The 20,457-nt window shown below is 41.1% G+C and overlaps 1 protein-coding gene across 5 annotated transcripts in view; it reads left to right on the top strand.

Moving 5' to 3' along the window:
- Positions 1-11,382, top strand: part of HECW1 (HECT, C2 and WW domain containing E3 ubiquitin protein ligase 1) — a 406,215-nt gene extending 394,833 nt beyond the window's left edge. For 4 of the 5 annotated variants that reach the window (XM_090050042.1, XM_090050044.1, XM_090050045.1 and 1 more), the window contains one exon: positions 11,090-11,382. In XM_090050042.1, the coding sequence (XP_089906168.1) occupies positions 11,090-11,201 (112 nt within the window). In that variant the 3' untranslated portion in view covers positions 11,202-11,382. Of the gene's footprint in view, positions 1-7,000; positions 7,272-11,089 lie in introns of those variants that run through there. The other variant, XM_090050046.1, reaches the window with a different exon arrangement.
- Positions 11,383-20,457: the final 9,075 nt, after the last annotated feature.

The following is a 20,457-nucleotide window of genomic DNA, read 5'->3' as shown; positions in this document are numbered from 1 at the left end:
CCTCTTTGTCTTATTGCACTGTTAGTACCATTTTGTCATCTCTCTCTTCCGTGAATGTACGGAGTCAGTAGGAAATTTAATGAGCAAATGGGCTTCTGTCGGCATAATGATTAAACCAAGCTTTATATATCCATCTTATCCATCCCACAATAGAATAATTTACTCACTGCCTACTATAATAATGATATGGTATAGCAATTTTCATAAGTAACTCTCCAAATATTATTCCCATTTTTTTACTGTTGGGGTAACTGAGGCACAGAGAAGTGTATGACTTGTCTGAGAAGACCAGTGACAGATCCAGGAATTACTCTTTTGAGTCCTAGCCCAATGCTTTGTCTTCTAAACCATGCTGCCTCCTCTCTAGTTCTTTTAGAAGTGGATGATATACCACCTGTGACTTTGTGACATTGAGGCCCCTTAATTTAAAAGTGTGATGGGATCTGGTGCAGGATCCCAATAGTCGTGCTTCCTCCCAAGCCACACATGCATAGCAGGAAGCATGATTGTAGGATTCATTATCGGATCCCATCATGCCATATTGCCAGTCCAGGAGAAACCCAATCCTACTTGATCCAAGGAGCAGGCTTGGCTCCCTGTTCTCCCCTGGCTGGGAGCCCTGATCATCTGGTGGGGGCTCCCAGCTATAGGAGCACATGCTGCACTACCTCCCACCTGCACACCAAGGCTTCTGTTTTGTTTCTAAGAGGATAATCCAATGTGTTGTTTCTTAACTATCAGTACCATAGTTGAGTAGTCTGTGAGTGCCTGAAGACCTTGCCAGCAGAAAATTCCTGGGATGCTCCAGCAACTACCTTCTGGGTAACTGGAGACACAGCTGCATTGGGAATCAGCCCTGATTTCATCTCTCAGTGGCCAGCCAACGGCATAAACTATTGATGCAAGCTTTAGTGTCAAGCAGAGATAAATTGTACCAGTGCAAATTTTCTTTGGATGGTATTTTATTAGTTTGGGATGGACTTAGAGAAGCTTTCAGATGTTATGCATTCTTCTTCAAGTGCAAATTGCAGCTTACCTTGTCTGCACCAGCAGTTTTCCCTGGCAAACCCATTCAAGTGGCTAATCATAAATAGCTAGAATTGTAGTAAATCCTTTGTGTAGGCTGGCCTGGGGACACCATGCTGCTGGCTAGGAGAATCCTTTGACTTCATCATTTACTTTCAGGTGGGGTCTGACAGAGCCTAAGGCAAATGCCTTTCCTGGCCTGTTGCAACTCCCATCTGTTTTCCTAGACCTTGAGAAGCATACATATTGCAAAGATGGTTGTGGACACTGGATTGTAGATACAGAGCATCACAAAAACTACAAGGTGGAAATTGCTTAGTATCCCTGCAGAAAACTCTCTGCATTAGTAGTCTGTTGGGGAGGGAAGAGAGGGCTTTGGTATTTACACAAGAACATGCCTGGGGCTGACATTCAAGTGGTAGCAAGGTAATTGGCCTCTTTCTGCTCTGCTTAATTTTCTTTGTTAACCTAGACCTAAATTCAGTTAGCCTCAAGATATTTAAGTTTACTACCTCATGTTTGTCTCCTGAGCTTTCCCCTGAAAAGGCCTCTACTCTAGATGAGGTTGCAGAGTCTCTTAAAACTCTCTGAGCTTCTGTGTTCTGATTAGCCACGAGGAAGAGAAACACCCATTTCTGATAAGTAATAAACCCATAGTTACCATGAATTAGTATGGTAGTACACAGGCAGACAACATTATTTGGGTAAGTGTGACATTTTTTATTAGACCAACTGAATAGTTGGAAAAAATGATCTTTACAAGATTTTGGAAGCACCCTTCTTCAGGCATAAGGAGAGTCTACTCTCTAGGGTCAAATAGAAGCTTAAGCCAATATGAAAAATGCAGGTCTGAATATGGAAATACATGGCAGGGAAGATCAGAGGAGATAGGAGTTAATAAGTATGAGACAGCTAGGTGGGGGAGAGGGAGACAAAAGAGGAGACTCTCTACCAGTGACAAAAGGTAGCAGGTAAAATGTAGAAGTTACCTGGGGTTTGCCAGGAAGTTTATAAAGGGTCATGAATCCAATGTCTATATTTAGTCCATAATTTTTGTACGCAGTAGATTTATGAAGTGAAGTTCATAGGCTTATCTGAGAAAAGGGTTTTGTACATTCCCTTTGAGGATTAGAACTGATAGACTGGAGAGAAAGTGGTTGTCTTGTGAGAAATGTGCCCCCCATCGATAATTGGGTATTTTTGTCTTTGATAGATTTTTGGTGTGCGTTCATTCTGGTACACAGTTGTTATTTGGTTTCTCCTACGTAGATTCGCTCAGGGCATTCAGTGAGCTGGATGAGATATATTACATTTCTGGAGATGCCAATGTAAGATCCAGGAATGATGATGGCTCTTTTATGGGGCATAGTTGTTGTGGGAATGGTGGAGTTGTGTTGGCGAGTTTTATATTTCCATGGTCTGAATCCATGCCATGTGCTTTGGGCCATAGGAAGTTCTCTTCTGGTCATGAGGTTGGTGGGGCTTGGTACCTGTTTAAAAGCTAGGTTGAGTGGTTCTGGAAAGATCTCTTTAAGAATTAGGTCTTCTTCTAGCATGGGTTACAATTGTTTGAGGATTTTCCATATTGGTAGTATATGATAGTGACAAAGCATTCTTGCATTTGAAGCATTTGATGAAGCATTCTTGCTTTTGAAAATATATCTAACTTTATCTCAACCATGCAGTTGGTCCAATAAAACTTATCACCCCCAAAATCCTCACTTCTTGTATGGTAATACACGGTGTACATATTCATTACAATTGTGGAACAGTACTAACTACACACAGCACTCTAAAATATAAAAAAGATGAGGATTAAAATGCTAAAACTTGGGACTTCCCACATCCATACATACCTCAATAAAGGTTTTTTAAAATTTGCATTTAGATGCCTAAAGTTTTTTTATATTTATTTTTGATTTAGACAGTAGGATAGGCATCTCTTCTTTTCCCTTAAGCATTCACAACACAATAGAAGGGTAGAGTCACTGATGAAGTTCAAAATCACATACTACAAATCCCCCCCCAACAATTGTCTTATACTCCCCAGTTTCAGATGCCTGAGAAAAAAGAAGATCCTTTTCATGTGCTCTACAAGCTTAAGTCATTAATCCTAGATATAGATTTGGCCTGAGCTTTTTATGAACCTAATGAAGTTCTTAGGGCCCAGTGCAATACATCTTATAACCATATAAATTCAATGTAAAAAAAAATCTGTAAAAAGTTGCATATACCTCCACGCAGTTGATTTCTCCAATTTTGAGTGGTACAGAGATGGACATTGGATTGCCACAATTAGGGGTGTTTGCAGCGGAAGTAGAGGGAATGTAGGTCTGGCCTGGACATTTCCAGATGCTTTATGAAGTCTTGAATAAAAAGTTGTAAATACGTACTAGGGACCTAGAGTTCCTTCTCTGTTCTCTCCTTCCTGTATCAGAAGTGTCTCTTACAGTCAGTTCTTACGCTGTGTTGATGCAGTGTGTGACTGCATTTTTTGTTTACCACTGACCACAGGCAGGCTGTTTCCTTTCCTGACATCAGAAAAGACACCTGATGTGTAGTTCTGAGATAAGAAGAGACTTTTAATACTACTGCTGATAATGCAGCATTTGCATAGATAATGCACTTATGAAGGGTTTCCAAACACTGTAAGGCTGTGGTGAAGACTTTTCACTAGTTAGAAAGGTTCAGACTCCAGGAGCTTTATTCTAATCTCATTTTTGCTTCTGCTCTGGGGTCATTCTGCTAAGTCGAGAGAGTAGTACTGGTATAAAATGGTGATAAAAGGCTGATTAATATTAGGGATGACCAGTGGATTCCTTTCAGTACGTGAGGAAAATGAGATACAGCATACATTAATCTTGTCTATATTTACAGTGCACACAGGCAGCTGTGGTAAGGCACAGCTCAGAGATGTCACACTGTCCCTAGGCCTCCAGAACCTGACTCTGTAGCAAGTTCTAGCCAAAGTGTATCTGACAACTTCAAGACTCTGTCAGTGTAAAACTACAGCTTGGTTTCTTCCGAAGTGCTCCTCTAAATAAAATGAAATAACATAAAGTAGGTAACAGAGTCTAAGAACTTTCCGTTTGCCAGAAATCAGGCTTACTTTCCCTGTTTAATATGGAAAACTTGCCACATCTACACCTAGTGCTGCATATTAGTAAACTGTTTTCCATGTGACAGCATCCTTCTTCCTCCTGGGATTATGACTGGATCTGGAAAAAACTTCCCATCTCTTGCCTTTTGGAAGGAGTAGAAGCATCTTCCCTGTGTTGTGTATAGTTTTGACACTGAAGCAGTTCCCCCAGTAGTCTCTCAAGAACTTTTTCTGATGTTCCTACCAGAAATAAACTGAGGACTTCAGGATTTGGTTCAGTGATTTACTCAAAAAATTGCAGCTGGCATGATCAAGCCTTTACCTTCCCTATAGAGATCTTCCGTTGAAGATTCTAGTTCTACAGAATAATTCAGTAATTAACAGCATATTGCCTGCAAATAAAACATGATGACAATTATCAGCTATAGTAAATATTTGCTCTTAAATAGGCAATCTCTCGCCCTATCTGTCTAAAGCTACTAATCATGTTCTTGTCACAATAGAATCCAAAAGCACCATATAACAGTTAAGAGGCATTGTGTGTGGTCACAAAGAGCTGTAATTTTATCATATCCCCCTTTCTCAGTGGATTGTATGTGTGTGCTTGCATGTGTGCGTGCTTGCTTGAGTTGCTGTTTTCTGTGCATCTGTGCCTCTCATCTTTCTCTTTCCTTTTTGTCTCTCCTTCCTGGTTTATTGCAGTTCAATTTGAGAGTGACAATGATGAGATACTATTCTCTATAGTTCCTGTTTTACCATCCTTTATTTTATTGTTATGCATACATCTGGCAAAATTGTCCAGTGAGTTTATTATTGGATTTGTGCATAAATATTAATTCTTGCACTGAATTCCATACTGAAAACGAAATGTTACCAGGACAGACAAATATCTGATGATGCCAGTTAATTAAGAGACCATGGCAAAACATAAGTCTTCCTGTAAAGGAAGCCGGAACTGTATTTTGTTGAAGACAGATGTACTTCTAGAGCAGGGTCACTGCTTAGGGAATGAACTCCATCTCACAAAGAGGAAAAAAATGTAGGTATCTGTGTGCAGTATGGAACAGTTTGGAGGGGGTTTTTTGACTGGCCAAAGAAGAGTTAGTATGTTTGTCTAAAAAGCAAGATGAGAGAAAGAAGTGGCCCATTTCTGTCTCCTTGGCACTGTTATATCAGAATGCAAGTCTTATTATAGTCGACGGGTTAAATCTATAAAGTTGACAGGGGAGCTTTGTATGAGCATTTGCTCCTTTGGACTGTCAGCATTATAAGGATTAAGGGAAGTGAAAAAAGAAGAAGAATGCCAAGAGCTTAAAAGCTTACATGTAGTTTTTAGAGAGGACCCTTAGAAGGAAAAAATTTGTAGAGAAGACACTAACAGAGATTAAAGATGCAGACCACACCAGAATTGCCAAAGCCTACAGGAGCAGATTACAAAGAAGAAAGACATTTTAAGTTATCAGGTTATTATTTTTCCTTCTTTGGGACAAGGGCATTTAAGTAGGTCAAGGTTGGTGTAAATTATTTTATTTTACATTGACTTCTACAGAAGTAAAGGTCTTTTGTCATAAGGCCTAAACACTGCTAATTCTGGCTTGGGCCCCTCACTAGTTAAATACGCTGTCATAAATGTCAGGCCCTAACATGGCTTAATTGAAAGAAGAAAGCCTATTCACAAAGTGTAATTATCGTTTCTTCCATTATCCATGCAGTATTTCTACCTCAGTGCATGCAGATGCAGATAGGGCTAGTACTACAAAAAGCTGAGCCTTTCCTGTCATAGGCTGAGCAAGGTCAACTTCTGTTGCCTTTGTAGTAGGCAATACTCCTCTGGAGGATTTGATCAATTTGCTGAGGAATCAAAAGTTAGATAATAGAGGCAGACCAGATGTTTAGTTGGGTGCTTTTTTGGTCCAGATGGAAAATGAAGGGCTTCAGCTTCCAGCTGCAAAAGCAGATGCTAATACCTTCTCAGTTGTACTGAGGAAGGAACATGAGAGGTTCATCTTTCTCCTATTTAGCCCCCTTACTTAGCCATTAAGTAAATAGGCATTGAGTATGTCTACACATGTATTTATGTGCACCTAAACTTAATGTGCCTTTGCTAAAGTCGCATTATGGCAATTTAGGTGCACTTCTACATGTGGACATGCTAATGAACACTAAATTTAGGCACAAGTAGCTAAATCACATTAGCATACCTGCAGATGCATTAATGCGATATCAATCCATTGACGCACACTGCATTAATGCTCATTAGTGCATCTACAGGTGTACTAATGCGACTAAGTATTCACACCTAAATTTGATACCTCCCTTATGCAAGTATCAAATGAAGGTTCACATAACCTTAGATCTCCATTTTTAGGGTGTATTAAGGATGCGCACGTGTAGACACATGCCATTAATGTGGCTTAAAATGGTGATTTTAGGCTACACCCACTTAAAAGAGGCATGTGTAGACATGCCCACTGAGAACCTTTAAGGTCCACCAGGGCCATTAAGCCTGTTCCCTGACTTCAGTCCTTGCAACATAGAACAGAAGACTTACAACATCACAGAAAAGACATAAGACAATTTTGATCTTCATGTCCGTGATCTAAAACTGGGCTGACTCCATTGGCCTCACTGGAGTTAATCCAGATTTACATTAATGTGACAGAACAGAATTTGGCCCCCTCTTTTTTATTTCTGGTAATGAATGAAACCTAACCTGTATGGCACATGTCCTGAAAGTTAATTTTCCCTTTTTGATTTGTCCGTTTTTGGGGAGGAGAATCTTTTTGTATGCCAGATATTGTTGGGCAAGATGCCACAAAAGTTTTGCCTTGAAAAATATTTAGATGTTTCTAAACACCCTCTCCATCTCACCAGTAGGGCTGCATGACTCAGCAGTTATCTCCTATGCCCTTCTCCATACCTTGAGTCCAGTGAGGGATGCCTTGAGTCCAGAAATGTTGAGAACCACTGCTCTAAGGACATACATTATATTCATTCATTACTTTCCCAGCAAATACTGGAAGAATAGCAGAAAGAAAACTCTTCTTGACTTCTCACTGTATGGCTAAATACAGCCAGTCAAAAAGCTGAGTTGATTCAGCCTTTGCAGGTTAGTCTAAGCTGCATAGATTGAACTGATAAGCAAGTGAACAAACATTCAGTTTTGATTCCAGAAATTCAGTCACATGCCTGCAGTGGCCCAGGCCAGAAGCTATGGGGCACTCAAATATGACTCCCTGCTCAACTGGAGCAGACAGTTTGTGCCATGGCTAGCCCGCTCACCCTGTGAGAGGGGATTTGGGTGCAAAGCATCCTGGGATGCTGGGGGACTGTGAGTTAACTTGAATCTGGAGGGGATCTGGGACAGAAGTTCAATAAACTAATTTAACTTAAATCAGTTAAGTCTGATACTACATCCATCCAGGTTTATCTTAAACCAGTTTTGATCATTTTGACAGTGTTTATGTGCACTGACCTTCTGTTGTATTACAGATTTGAACCACTTAATGATCACTTATACCAGTTTGTGTGTAATTTATGTCCCTAGCCTGTCTGTAAGATTCAAAAGGTTAATAATGGTTTCAGCTTGGGTGGGACTTTATGTCAACTAGTTATAGGAAAAGGAGCTGATTTGTGCCTGTATCCAGGGTGAGTAAAAGTCATTAACATAAGAAGTTTGTTCCATGACCTGTGTGAGATGAGTTTGATCATTTTCATTAAGTTGTACACATTACAATAAACACCAGGGCAATCAGCATTTTTATTGGCAGTTTTAGCAAGGTCCAGTAACTGGAAAGACCAAGAGGACTAAACTATCCTCTTTTTCGTAGGGTTTGCTCCCTCTGAAGAGGATTGGCACACATTGGCAGGTCATTGTGGGGAAACTTACATTGCCAAAGGCTGCTGAAACAAAAACACAAATAACAATGCAAGGCTACTTATCTGCAATGTATAACCTCCCTATGCCCAAGTTTATGAGATGTATTACAACAGTGCTTGTAATTTTTCTCTAATTCCTTTATGTTCCAAGTTTGTTTCCAAAGGAAAGTATATTTATTGTGCACTCTCTCAGAGAATGGCCAGTTTACAATATTTCATTCATAGGAGAAAAAAAGAACAGTAAAAACTCGCCTAATTGAAATGTTGCAGTACATGGAAACTATGTATCTGGCTGTTTTAGTTGCTTGATTGTCTTTAATGATTCACCATGGGTGCTTGATAAATCTCCCCTTCAGCTCTGTAAGTCTCATGCCAACTAATCTGCCTGCAGCCTGTTTTTCTCACTTCCTGGTTGGACTAACAGATGAACAGCAGAGTGTCTTCCTTAAGAAGGGCTCTTTTGCTTCAGTTAATAGGAAATAACATGCATTAACGGATGAGATGTGAGAGCTGGAAGCAAAACAAGGCCATTGCTTCTAAATATATCAGAGACTAGATCCTCAGATATTTGAATTACCATAGCTCTGCTGGCTTCAGTGGAGCTTTGCAGGTTTACACCAGCTGAGGATTTTGCCTCAGTGTATATGTAATGCTAGCAATAAGCACCCCAGCATGCCTAGGGATTTGGGTAGGGAGGAGAAGAAGAAAACATATATGTGCAATCCCTACAGAGATATATTAAGCACAGCTTGACTGATTGCTAAATTGCATTATGTTTGAAGCTGTTGGAGATATTTGGAAAGGTCAGCGTGTTTCAAAAGGGGAAAAAAACAAATGGCATTTTCATGCTGCACTGACTGGAACAGTGCTTTTTTGATCATTTAAGATTAGGCTCCTGCTGCCTTGAGGCCTCCTCCTGCTCTCATTTAAGTGTCAGCCATCTTGAGGTTTCTCAACCACAGAGGTTACAATAAGGAAAGGGAATGCAACAGGGATACAAAACTAACCAAAATCTTTCTCCATGACCAGCAGCTCATTTACATTAATACACAAGCTGGCTGAAAAATGGAAAACTTCCCATTAAGTTTTGTATCACCTTTTGTTGAAATTTTTTTTTTCAATCAGCTTACACTGGCAGCCGGGACCATCATTTTGCTGTATTTGTATAGTGCCCTAAAACAATAGGCTCATGAGTGGGACACCAAGGTGCTACTGTAATACCAATAATAACAACAACAACAAAGATATCTTAACCTAAAAACACAGCGTATGATAAATTAGTGATGGATGAGGTAGGCTTAGAACCAGAGTTTCCTACTCCCTAGGTGAGTGGGATAACCACTGGGCTATGGCATTAAAGCATGAGGGAGTCTTTTTCTTCCATCTAACACTTATACATTCTGGGGTTTTGCCCAGCTACAGTTTCAGAATGGATGCTTGCCCTGGTACATGGATACAGAACTGTGTACCTGCCCATGCAGAGGATAGCCCACTAAGCATGCTCAGTAGCTGTGTGGACACTTGCATATCCACTAGGGCTGTGTGGAACAGCACCATTTTGTTTCGACTTCTGTTTCACCGTTTGAAAAAGACAGTGTTTTGTTTCATCATTTCATTTTGAAGCACTGTTCCATTTTGTTTTGTCAAAACCGTTTTGCTGTTTCAGCGTGTTTCGATGTTTCATCCATAGGCTATACTGGGGAATCATGAAAATGCCTAGAGCATTGTCATTTCTTGCCTGATTCGGATGAAAATTGCAGGGATGGTAGCCCCTTCTGAGGGCCTTCATGATGCCTACCACGTTTTAAGGAGATAGATGCAGGGGTTTCTCAGAAACAGCACCTCAAATTGCTGACAAAAAAAACTTATGTGACTTGCTGGCAGTGGCAGCCTTCTGTCATCCCAAGTGCAAATGTAGGGGTCCACACCCTGGTAGGGCTGTGGGATTGTGCTGGACTCCTCCCTGGGGTGCAGGACCCCAGATCTGCACTTAGGATGACAGGAAGCTGTCACTGCCACTTGGGACTGGTGCTGGGTGCAGCCCACGTCCAGCACCAGAAGGACTGGTGCTGCTGCTGGCCCCAGGCAGCAGCGGCAGCCTCCTGTCATCCCGCAAGCAGATCTGGGGACCCACACTCCCAGGAGGTGCCAGACTCCTCCCGGGGGTGCGGGCCCCCAGATCGCCTCAGGATGACAGGAGGCTGCCACTGCCGCCTGAGCAGCTCCGCCAGCCCTACGAAACTCCGGCCGGAGGAGGGAGGCAGAGCGCAGCCCTGGCTCTCCTCCACCTCCTGCCTCTGGGCTGTGCTCTGAGTGGCTCTGCCAGCTGCATGGAGCCCAGCCTGGCAGCATGAGGTAGCGGAAGAGCCAGTGGCAGAGCCGCTTGGAGCACAGCCCTGGCCAGTGGCTCCCCCCACATCCCCGCTGCCAGGCTCAGCTCCATGGGGCTGGTGGAGCCGCTTGGAGCACAGCCCAGTGGCAGGAGGTACGGGAGAGCCAGGGCTGCGCTCCGAGTGGTTCCGCCAGTCCTACGGAGCTCAGCCCGCCAGCAGGAGGTAGAGCACAGCCCTGTCCCCTACCTCCCGCCACTGGGCTGCTTTGAAACTCAAAATGTTTTGAACATTTTGAGTGCCCTCGTTTCATTTCAGAACTGTTCAAAGCCTTTTGTTTCATTTCAATTTTTCTGTTTTGAGCTCAAATCCCGTCAAAACAGCTTTGAAACAAAACACCCTTCAAAATTTCGCACAGCCCTAATATCCACATTATATGTAGAATAGGATCTATTTAAGTGCCAAAAAAGGCACTTAAGTTATGCTTGTTGAAGTCCATTTAGGTCCATAAAATAAAACAGGATGAAACCAAGTTAATGCTTGGTTTATCTATGTATATGTATGTTCTGTTTGGTGTACATGTCATTTGAAATATGCTGGGTCTATCAATTTGATTCTATCTTACTTCTTTTTATTTTGATATTCAGCTTTATCCTCTTTACTTGTCTAAGGACCTAAATCAACATCAGTCAGCAAGTCTCTCATCTATGTATTTGTTAAGTTAAACTTACACATTGTATTTTTCCATTTGCAGGGCGCACACATGTTTCAACCGCTTGGATCTTCCACCCTACCCATCTTACTCTATGCTGTATGAAAAGCTCTTGACAGCTGTTGAAGAAACTAGCACCTTTGGACTTGAGTGAGGGGATTTAGGCACATCGGGTGTTTTCCTAGCTGATGTCACCTTCCTTCTCCACCATCATATGGTCTTGACTTCCCATGATTTTTATTTTTGAAAACCAAAATCAAGATTGACAAAAGCTGTGCATGAAGAACTGCCTCCCTCTCAGATCTAACCTTCATGCTTTCATCCTCAGTTTCAAATGGACTGCTAGCCTGTATGCAATAGAAAACAACTGTCTCAAGGTTTCTGTATATCTCCACATACCTCCATTATTAACAATGAAAATACGAATGCAAGTTATGCTACACTTGACCAAATGTTAATAAATGTTTACTTTCATCTACATTGATTAAAAAATTTAAAAAAACCCTCATCAAGCATTCCAAGCTTTTATATGCCCATATCTTCTAAACAAAGCCACAGTCATCTTACTTTCTAACAGTTGAATCCAGTACTGGGGAGCTGGTCAAATTTTTCTTTCATCCATTCTTGGTTTTTCCTGTCCATCTGAAAGACACCTCTGAGCAAAACTGAAATTTTTATACATGAACTCATGATCCACATCATATCAGCTGGAACTGCTCCGGTCATATGGTGCAGATAAGACACTCGAAAACAAAAACCTGTAAAGCAATGCAAAGTATTCCAGCAATTGCTATGATTGTTACTTGCCAGTACAAGAAAGAACTTGCACTTCAGAGATATTGGGAGGGGCATCTCTATCATAATGTTTACCGTACCAGAAGCACAAATTTGTGCACGCTCTAAAAGGATGTCTCACTATGTAGCATAAAGGACAAGGTTCCCTTATCTAAATATTGTACACGACAAGGAGAAGGGAAGTAAGAAGAATGTTCTAATCTTATTGATATCTTTGGGTTCTGTTTACTGATTCTTTGTTATATGATGTTTAAAACCCTCCCTCACAAATGAAAAATCTAGACAATCCCATCACCTATTGTCAGAAGCCATTTATTTCTCATTGAGCAGGGTTAACGTATGTTTGCTTATATATTTGTTTTTTCCTTTTCTTTTTTCCTTTTGTTTTTGAATGCAAACCTCCATAAACTCAGAACTGGATATGCACAGAAGGGTTTTGCCAAGGTTCCATTAAAAACGAAGCTGCAGAGAATGATGGTGGTTGTCAGGAATAAAGGAGATTGTATCTCACTTTTGGTTATATATTTGTAGCAGTTCCTCTTGGAGTGAAGCCATTGGTCCTGTTATGTCACGTCCAGCCCAATTAAAGACCTGACTCTTTTTTGGTACCCAGTTCAAACATCTTGGTCATTAGTTTTGTGGGCTTCGTCATTCAGCTGCAAAGGCAAGGCATAAGACAGCAGGCTTGCTTTGACAGTAATTCTGGGGCTTTCGTATCAACCTCACAACAATGATTGTGTCCTACTTTTAACCCTTGCTGCCCTTGTTTTCCAAAACTAATCATGGATTGAAAGTGTTTGTCTTGACTGGGAAAAGGAAAGTGGCCCTTTATTTTGTATCACACTACCAGCTTAATATCTGCCAGCAGCTCACATGAAATAGCTGGTAGTCAAATACCATATTTTTTTGTGTGTCTTTTATTATGCTAGTTGTTTTATAGCTGAACGTCAGAACACTGTCAAATCTGCAGACTAATTCAACACCAAACACATTATCTTTTCATCAACTTTGCACTTAGAGAGTGTAGTCAGGCCCAGCCTCCCCATACAGTTTGACTGATCAAAATTATAATAATTCCATCAATGTGTGCATAACAGCATTCTGTTATTTTTTAATGTTTTTTCCCCTTTGATTTTTGAAGTCAGTATATAGCTTAAAAGCAAGAGGCAAGGGAGGCTTCTAAACAGTAATATTACATGCTGGGTTCATAGCATACAAGGGAGATGTAGAGTAGTCCATTCATTATTTTTCTAATATTCCAGTCATTGTAGTATGTGATTGTACATGCTTAGTAAGTATTTATTTCCTAACACCCATTCTTGTTTATTATTTGTAAGATGGTAGAACATATAGAGCCCAGGGCCTTATTGTGGCAGGCACAGTAAACACAAGCCCTGTGCCAACAACTCTCAGCCCTTACAAATTGTTCGGGAACCCACTTCTTCATGAGAGCATTCATTACATTGGAATGAGAGTGAGATACAACAGGATAGTCATAGCCTACACTTCAACGTGCAAACACCACCTCATTCAGCAGGAGCACCATGTATACTGACTGAGCCATGGAGCCCAGTTACTTGTATAAGGATCCTATTTTATCCCTGATAACATCTTTACAAAGTAATCTGCATTATATTCAATGCTGGGTGTCTTCCAATAATAAAAGAAAACAAAGAGATGTATCCAACTGGTTGCTCCCAGTTTGGCCAAAGGAAACAGTACATCAAAAACTGTCTCACTAATACAAACAGGGAAAAGATCCCAATCTTTAGAATACTGTATAGTTAGGATTTTTTTAAATATTTAAAAGCTATATTTTGGTAAAGAAATCAAACTATTTTTTGTAGCATACTAAAAGATATTTGTATTTCGGAGACGGCATCTAGACCCAAACTGAAACAAGAAGGAATCCTGAGTTTCTCCTTTATATCAGGTTCTGATATTGGCAATATACAAGCAGGTAGTGTAGATTGTAGGCATCCTCACATTTGGCAGCCACCATTTCTAGCTACTCGTATGTTCCTGTTTCAGTAAATGTATGGCATGGCCATCTATTTTCCAACAAAATGCCTCTGACAAGTGCACGGCATGGAAATTTTTTTTTTTAAAGGCTGATTTCTGACAACTCTGGTGGCAAGAGAGTACCAACATCCTACATAGTTTTGGATCAAAAACATGAGAGGAAAACAGTTAAATCTGCATTTCTTCGTAATCTTTCTAGTCCGGGTTTTGCTACTCCAGTTACCAAATCATTAACACGGAGAGAAAGAAAACATACTTTATCTGTTTGCCCTTCCTATCATCCTGCCTCTATTCTCTCCCCCTGACACCCTTGTCATCTGCAGTGTATGAAAGTTATTGACATATCTGGGATATCAGGGTTTGAATTTAGCTTACATTTCTTAACAGAAACTGTCCATTCATTTTGTCTTCACTATTTGTTGATTTTTTTTACCACATATACATAGTGATGTATCTTCCCTTATTCTCCTTCAATTCAAATTCTCCTACTTAGCTATAACTCAGAGACTTTTCTGTTCTCTCTCCAGGTCTGTATGCTCATTGTAAAAATAATGATCACTGTAAGCTTGTTCCTCTGCCTTTCCACAGAAAAAAACTGCGAGGTTTTCAACACAGCGTGTTACTGTGAAGCAAATGAATAATACACACTAAAAATCACAACCCATTTAATTCCCTGCTTCACAGTTCCTTTATCATTATGTTGGATCATCATACAAAGATGTGATAACCATGTCAATAGATCTTAGAATGCAAGAGAAGAAAAATAGAAAAAACTGACAGGTTTTGTGAATGACAATCTTGGAAGGAGCTAGTCAAACATTACCACTAGTTGATTGGCTTCAAGAATTCTGGGTTTGGTTTTCTTGATGTTGTGGTTGTTGTTGGTAGTAGTGGTTATGATGGTGGTAGTGATGATCAATTCATTTGTTTCTGAAATTCTGGTGAGATGCTAGAACTCAAAGCATGAATAAATGTTCAGGAAAAAAAATGTCTTAAGCTAAATCTTTCACCCTCCACACTCAAGTGGTCCTGTTGACTTCATCAGGTCTGCCAGTGAAGTAAGCTATACTGTATTTGATCCAGTATGAATATAAGTATATCTCACTGACTGCATTAGGTAAAATATTTCCTTATTTATTAGTTTCAATATGCAAAGGTTCACAATAGTCTTCTGTTTAGACCTCTGAGACTGACATTTTATGTTCTGGAGTCCAAAAGCACCATAAAGCTGAAAGGAAGTGGACCAAGCTAGACCTCATATTTCAGGGAAACTGAATTTTGTGCAGCTATAGCATTGACATTTTTTTCCCAGTTTGCTCTAGTGCCCATGAATCTTCTAGTGAATTGTAACCTAAATTTTGAGTTTGCAACTTAATCTGAAACCTGTGCTGCTTTTTTTAGTTTCTTTCTGGGGGCAGGGAAAGGCAATTCAGGTTTCACCAAATATTTGATGGCTTATTCCATGGCTTCAACTCAAAAAAGTTGGAGACTGAAATCCCAAATAGCAAAAAAAACAAAACAGGGTAGAGCAAAATTTGGAAAATAAAACAGTTTTAGAAATTAGTAAAAATATATATACACACTCAAACATACTTGTGTGCATGCACACACACCTATGTGTGTACAAGAATTAAATTCATCCCAAATATTAATCCTAAAAAGGAGATGGAGGTCCAGTAGGAGGAGTTTGGCTTTGGAATAGTTTTGATATCATGAATATTCACCCTGTGTTCATAGCAACATGAACAGAGCTTCCCAGTAAAGATTAAACACTTTCAGTCAAATGCAGACCAACAGACCTTTCTACAACTAATGCGGTGCTTTTTTTATTATTCTTGCTGTACCTCAGTGTTCGTTATTTAAAAATTGACTGAAATATACTACAAATCTGGGATAGGTTTTCCAGTTATCACAAGGTCCAAAAGATCAGCTTGTTACTTTCTATCTAGTGAGTCATGTAGTCCCTTTGTTCTTGTAGACAAACAGATGCCTGTAGGTAGTAGATATTAGGTATAGTAAATATTGTATCCTAGGCCGAATTCCCTGCAGCTTCCAATTTATCTAACAGAAATGTCTATTATGGTTTTGTTAAATACATCATACAAGTCAATGGCAGGAAAGGTCCTCATGGTTAGACTGATTTTGCTTCTATTGACAGAAAAATGTCACATGATACTCAGGCTGCGCTTTCTATTCAATCATATCACTATAGAGGAATGTCAATAAAATCACTTTGTTATGGCATTGTGTGTACTGTTTATTAAAAATAATTTATTTTGTGGAGGATGCATTTTATCCTAGCAGGGCAAATTCATCCTTGGTGGAACTTCATTGACTTGTGGAGTTGTGTTCACAATCATCACGGTTGGATCTGGTTTGTTATCAACATAGCATTTGGACAGTTTCAGTGTTCCTGTTCCTTCTTTCACTGTTGTGCTTTAAGCCCAGATCCTTACATGCATAATACCAAAATGCTGAACTACACAAATGTTTGAGAGTTGCAGTAGCTTCAGTGGTCTGTAAATATAGATACGTCCTGGAGTACGTATACACAATCAAAATGCTCAGGCTTTGTGAAGACCAGCTGAAGGTCAAACTCGCCCTGAATAACATTAAACTTTGTTTTATTTTACAGAAATGTTACTGACAGATGGCAAAAGCCATATACTTGTGTCTCTCTCTCTCTTAAGCATCATTTCTTGTATTGCTCTCTCCTTAGCATAATTGCTTCTAAGTATAATTGCTTCTAAGTATAATTGACCACAGTGGGTAGATGATTTAATAACACATGCTGGGGCTGAGGTAACTGTTGACACCAACTAGATGGATTCTCTGGAACTCATGCCATAATATGTACATTTCTCAGGTTTTCAGAATTGTGGTATCACAGTCATGCTTTATGAATGTGACGTGCTATTGTGGAATAAAAAATGCATACCTTAAATATGCAGTCAGTATGGAGACAGTGTTTCCAAACTGAGGAACTGTAAACACATGGAAGGGTCCCCTGAGAAAAATGATCAGTGCTGCATTGGTCACAACATTTAGAATTAGGTCAAACAAAATATTAACATGCAACCTATTGACGGGCAGATGCATGTAGGTGATGGTGAAAAACTGGTGAGGCCCTTCCTGAGCATGAGAGAGACAAATCCTTTTTCAGGAGGTCCTGTTTGAGCACAGCTCAGCCAGGCCTAAGAATCAAACCTTGAATCTCTGCTTTTGAAGATCAAGACCTGTGTACCACTTCCTTCACTAATATTGAAATACATGAGGAGTGGCAAACTCAGAACCCAGGTAGCAGATCTGCCACAGCAGCTGAAAAGGCCATGGTGAGAAATTGTTTTGAGGGAGGAAAAAGTGAATAATCAGTATAGGTGGATTAACACATGGGCCTGGGCCTAGGGGCCCCTGCCAATCAGGAGCCCCTGGATGCCTGGGTTCCCTCAGGAAACAGTGAATTTCCCCTTGCAGGTAGGCAGCATTGCAGCCTGCAAGGGGTCCTGCTTGGGGCTGCCATGTGCATGGCCAGGAATGCAACTGGGCAGCATGGAGACCAGCTTCCTGTAGGTAAGTCTATGGGGAGGGAAGGGGCAAGGGGGTGCAGATTGAGGCTCCTAGGCTGCAGAGTGAGGGAGGGAGTCAGGCAGGGGCTGGGGGGTGCTGCCCAGCCAAGACGGTGCATGGGACCCAGGGCCAGGGCAGGGAGCAGGACAGAGCTATGGGCAGCTCATCTGGGGGGGAGGGGCGTGGCTGTCAGACAATGCATGCACCCCCAGGGGGAGACATGGGGGGCATGTGCCCCCCCCCAATTTGTATGTGGGATGGATATGGGCTGCTTGCTGTGAGTTTGGGGTTCTCCACTCTGCTACCTTTGCTTTGGGAGCCCTGCACTTGCCTCATGCCCCCTGCCTGCCAGGCAGCAGTGGGGGTGGTGAATTGTGCCTCCTGCTGCTGGGCAGGCAGGGGATGCACAGCCAGTGTGGGGCCGAAAGGCAAAGGTAGCAGGGTGGAGAACACTGAGCCCACAGCAGGCAGCATGGATGACTGGTGCCTCCCGAGTGAGGGGGGGCAGATTGCCAATGGGGGGGGTCCCCCAGTGGCCAATTGCTGAGCCAGCAGCGAAACTAGAAGTGTACTTCTGGTTTTGTGGCTGGCACTTCCAGGGGGTGCATGGCCGATCTCAGGGAGTGCACGTGCACCCACATGCATCCCCTATGCATCACCAGTAGTGGGCAGCCTGCATCCTCCCTTGCTCCACTTGGCTCCACACTGGTCATGGGGGAGAGCAGGGGCGGAGAGCAGGGAGGAGAGGCAGGCATGTGCCACCCCTCTCCCAGCTTGGCCGGGTCCACCCAGCCTCACCCACAAGGCATGGAGGCCTGCTCCACCCTCAGCAGGGCAGCACCAGGAGGGGAAGGGAGCCCTCCCCACGCTGGAGTCCCTGCTGGGGTGTGGGGAGCCTCCAATTTTCTCTTTCCCCAGGGCTCCAATAAATCTTAACCTACCACTGATAATCAGAAAGTCAGTGATGCTCAGAGACTGTTATAGGTATACCAGTGAGAAGCATAATAATCCCTTCTTCTCTCAAGAGATGGTTAGTTGCCTTGTCCAATCTCTGTCTTAGATTTTTTTATTGCCTGTTTGTTTTATTTTTGCTTGATACTATGTTTTGTTATGTTTTATGTTTTGCTTGACACCATATTTTATTAAATTTTGACAGATAAAGGGAAGAAGAAACAGTAGTTATTAAAATCAGTGAGCTATCCAACCACTCCAGCTTAATAGGGTATAACTGTTTGCAACTTTGACCCATTTATGTGACTGGAGAAATTAAATAGATCATTTTACTAGCACCCATTATATGACATACATTAGCTAAACTGAGTTGACTTCAGAATATGCTTATGATCTACCTGGAGATTTGACACCTAAATCAAATGTCTCATGCCCCTTAACAAGACCATAACCTTATGAAGTATGATAAATTAGGTTGTAATAATTTATCATTACTACAACCCAGTTGTAGTAATGATAAGTTATTACAACCTAATTTATCATACTTCACCCTTTGCTAACAACATCATGATGCTGAAAATGGACAATTAATTGGTTCATGACTAATTGGCTCATATTTGTATTTGTAGGTTAAGAACCTCACACCAGACTGGAAAATAATTATAATTTTGCTGGGCTATAAGAGCTAGAGAGCATACTCAGAGCAAAAAGCATTATGTCTTTTCTGACCACAAATCATCATAGTTGAATATCAGAGCTGCTCTAATGTTTCCCCCTCTAACTCTGATGATTTTCCAGGTTGAATTCTGACTGGCAAGCTTTCCCAAAATAAATATGCTGCAACGTTAAAGCAAGAAAGAACTTTTGGGATTTTAATCTCTATCCTTCTGCATTGAGATCTGGAGCAAAAAAGAATCATCCTGTGCTCTGTGTGGAGTACACAGACTTGATTCTCATGTACATTAAACCCCCACTCTTGCCTTACACTGCTCTGGTGTTGCTGTTGAGTAACATTTCTTTTTGATGCAATCCAACAGAAGTCTATGGAGAACTCATAAAGAGTGCAAGAAACCTACCATGACTTTTCTGAATAAACAAAATGTAGAGTTTCTCGTTATAGCACCTCATAATATAGAAAGAATTAGATTGTAGGAATCTTCATCTGAAGTTTTGCTGTTTTGAGCCACAAACTACTGAAGGTGTATGAGAAAATTCTTTGTGACAATAACAAAAAGTCTTTTCTTTATTTTAAAGTAATATCCTTTTTAGACTAATCTGGATTTTTTAGCCTTTTTCCCATTAAAACAAAAGATCAGTTTTTCCAAAAGCTTGTATGAGCAGTTTGGTGCCTTGCACAGTGACCCTGCTAATGCATTGAAGCAGGGGTGATGAAAAATGCCACAAAATGTGTATTATGGCGCTGAAAACTAGTTCAGTTGACTCTGAGAGTGAATTGCAGATCAGATTTTGAAAATGAATGATTTAAATGATTATTTTGTTAAATTTCAGATGTAATGGTCTCAAACCAAAATTACCTGAAGAATCAGTTGTGTTTCCTCATGATTCAGTGTGCAAAGGTTTATATTCATCATTCCCAAAGCATTATAAATGACCTAAACAGTATGCTTCATGGAACCATAGGTGTTAGACCACAGCTTCTCAGGAATGCAGCTGTTGCAGTATTGAAGCTGTGAATTTATTTCAGATTTATTGTACAATCCGTTAGTGTGTCAGTCCTTGTACACTGTTGAGAAAGTACTAAAAGCAGTACTGGGGGTGGGGGGCAACTGGGCCACCAGCCCTGGGTGTCAACTTAGGGAGTGAGCAACAATAGCAGCTGCTGCTGTCAACAGCCTGGCTGTGGCCGCTGCCCCAGGCGCCATCATTGCCCTGGGGCACAAAACTGACCAGTTATGTCTCAGACTAAATACACAACATTTGTAACCATGCTGCTCTCTCTTATGAAAAGAAGTCTCTTAACTAGAAATGTAATAAATTCAGCTATCTGATCTCACAAGATTAGATCAATGGTAGGTTGAATCCAGAATCTTGCCTCTGCCTGTAGTCAACAGGGT

The sequence above is a fragment of the Crocodylus siamensis genome, chromosome 5 (assembly GCF_052110815.1).
Source record: "Crocodylus siamensis isolate JL-2025a chromosome 5, ASM5211081v1, whole genome shotgun sequence".
In the NCBI taxonomy this organism is placed as follows: Eukaryota; Metazoa; Chordata; order Crocodylia; family Crocodylidae; genus Crocodylus; species Crocodylus siamensis.
Note: the sequence above shows the minus strand (reverse complement) of the source record. Positions and strands in the feature narration are given on the sequence as shown.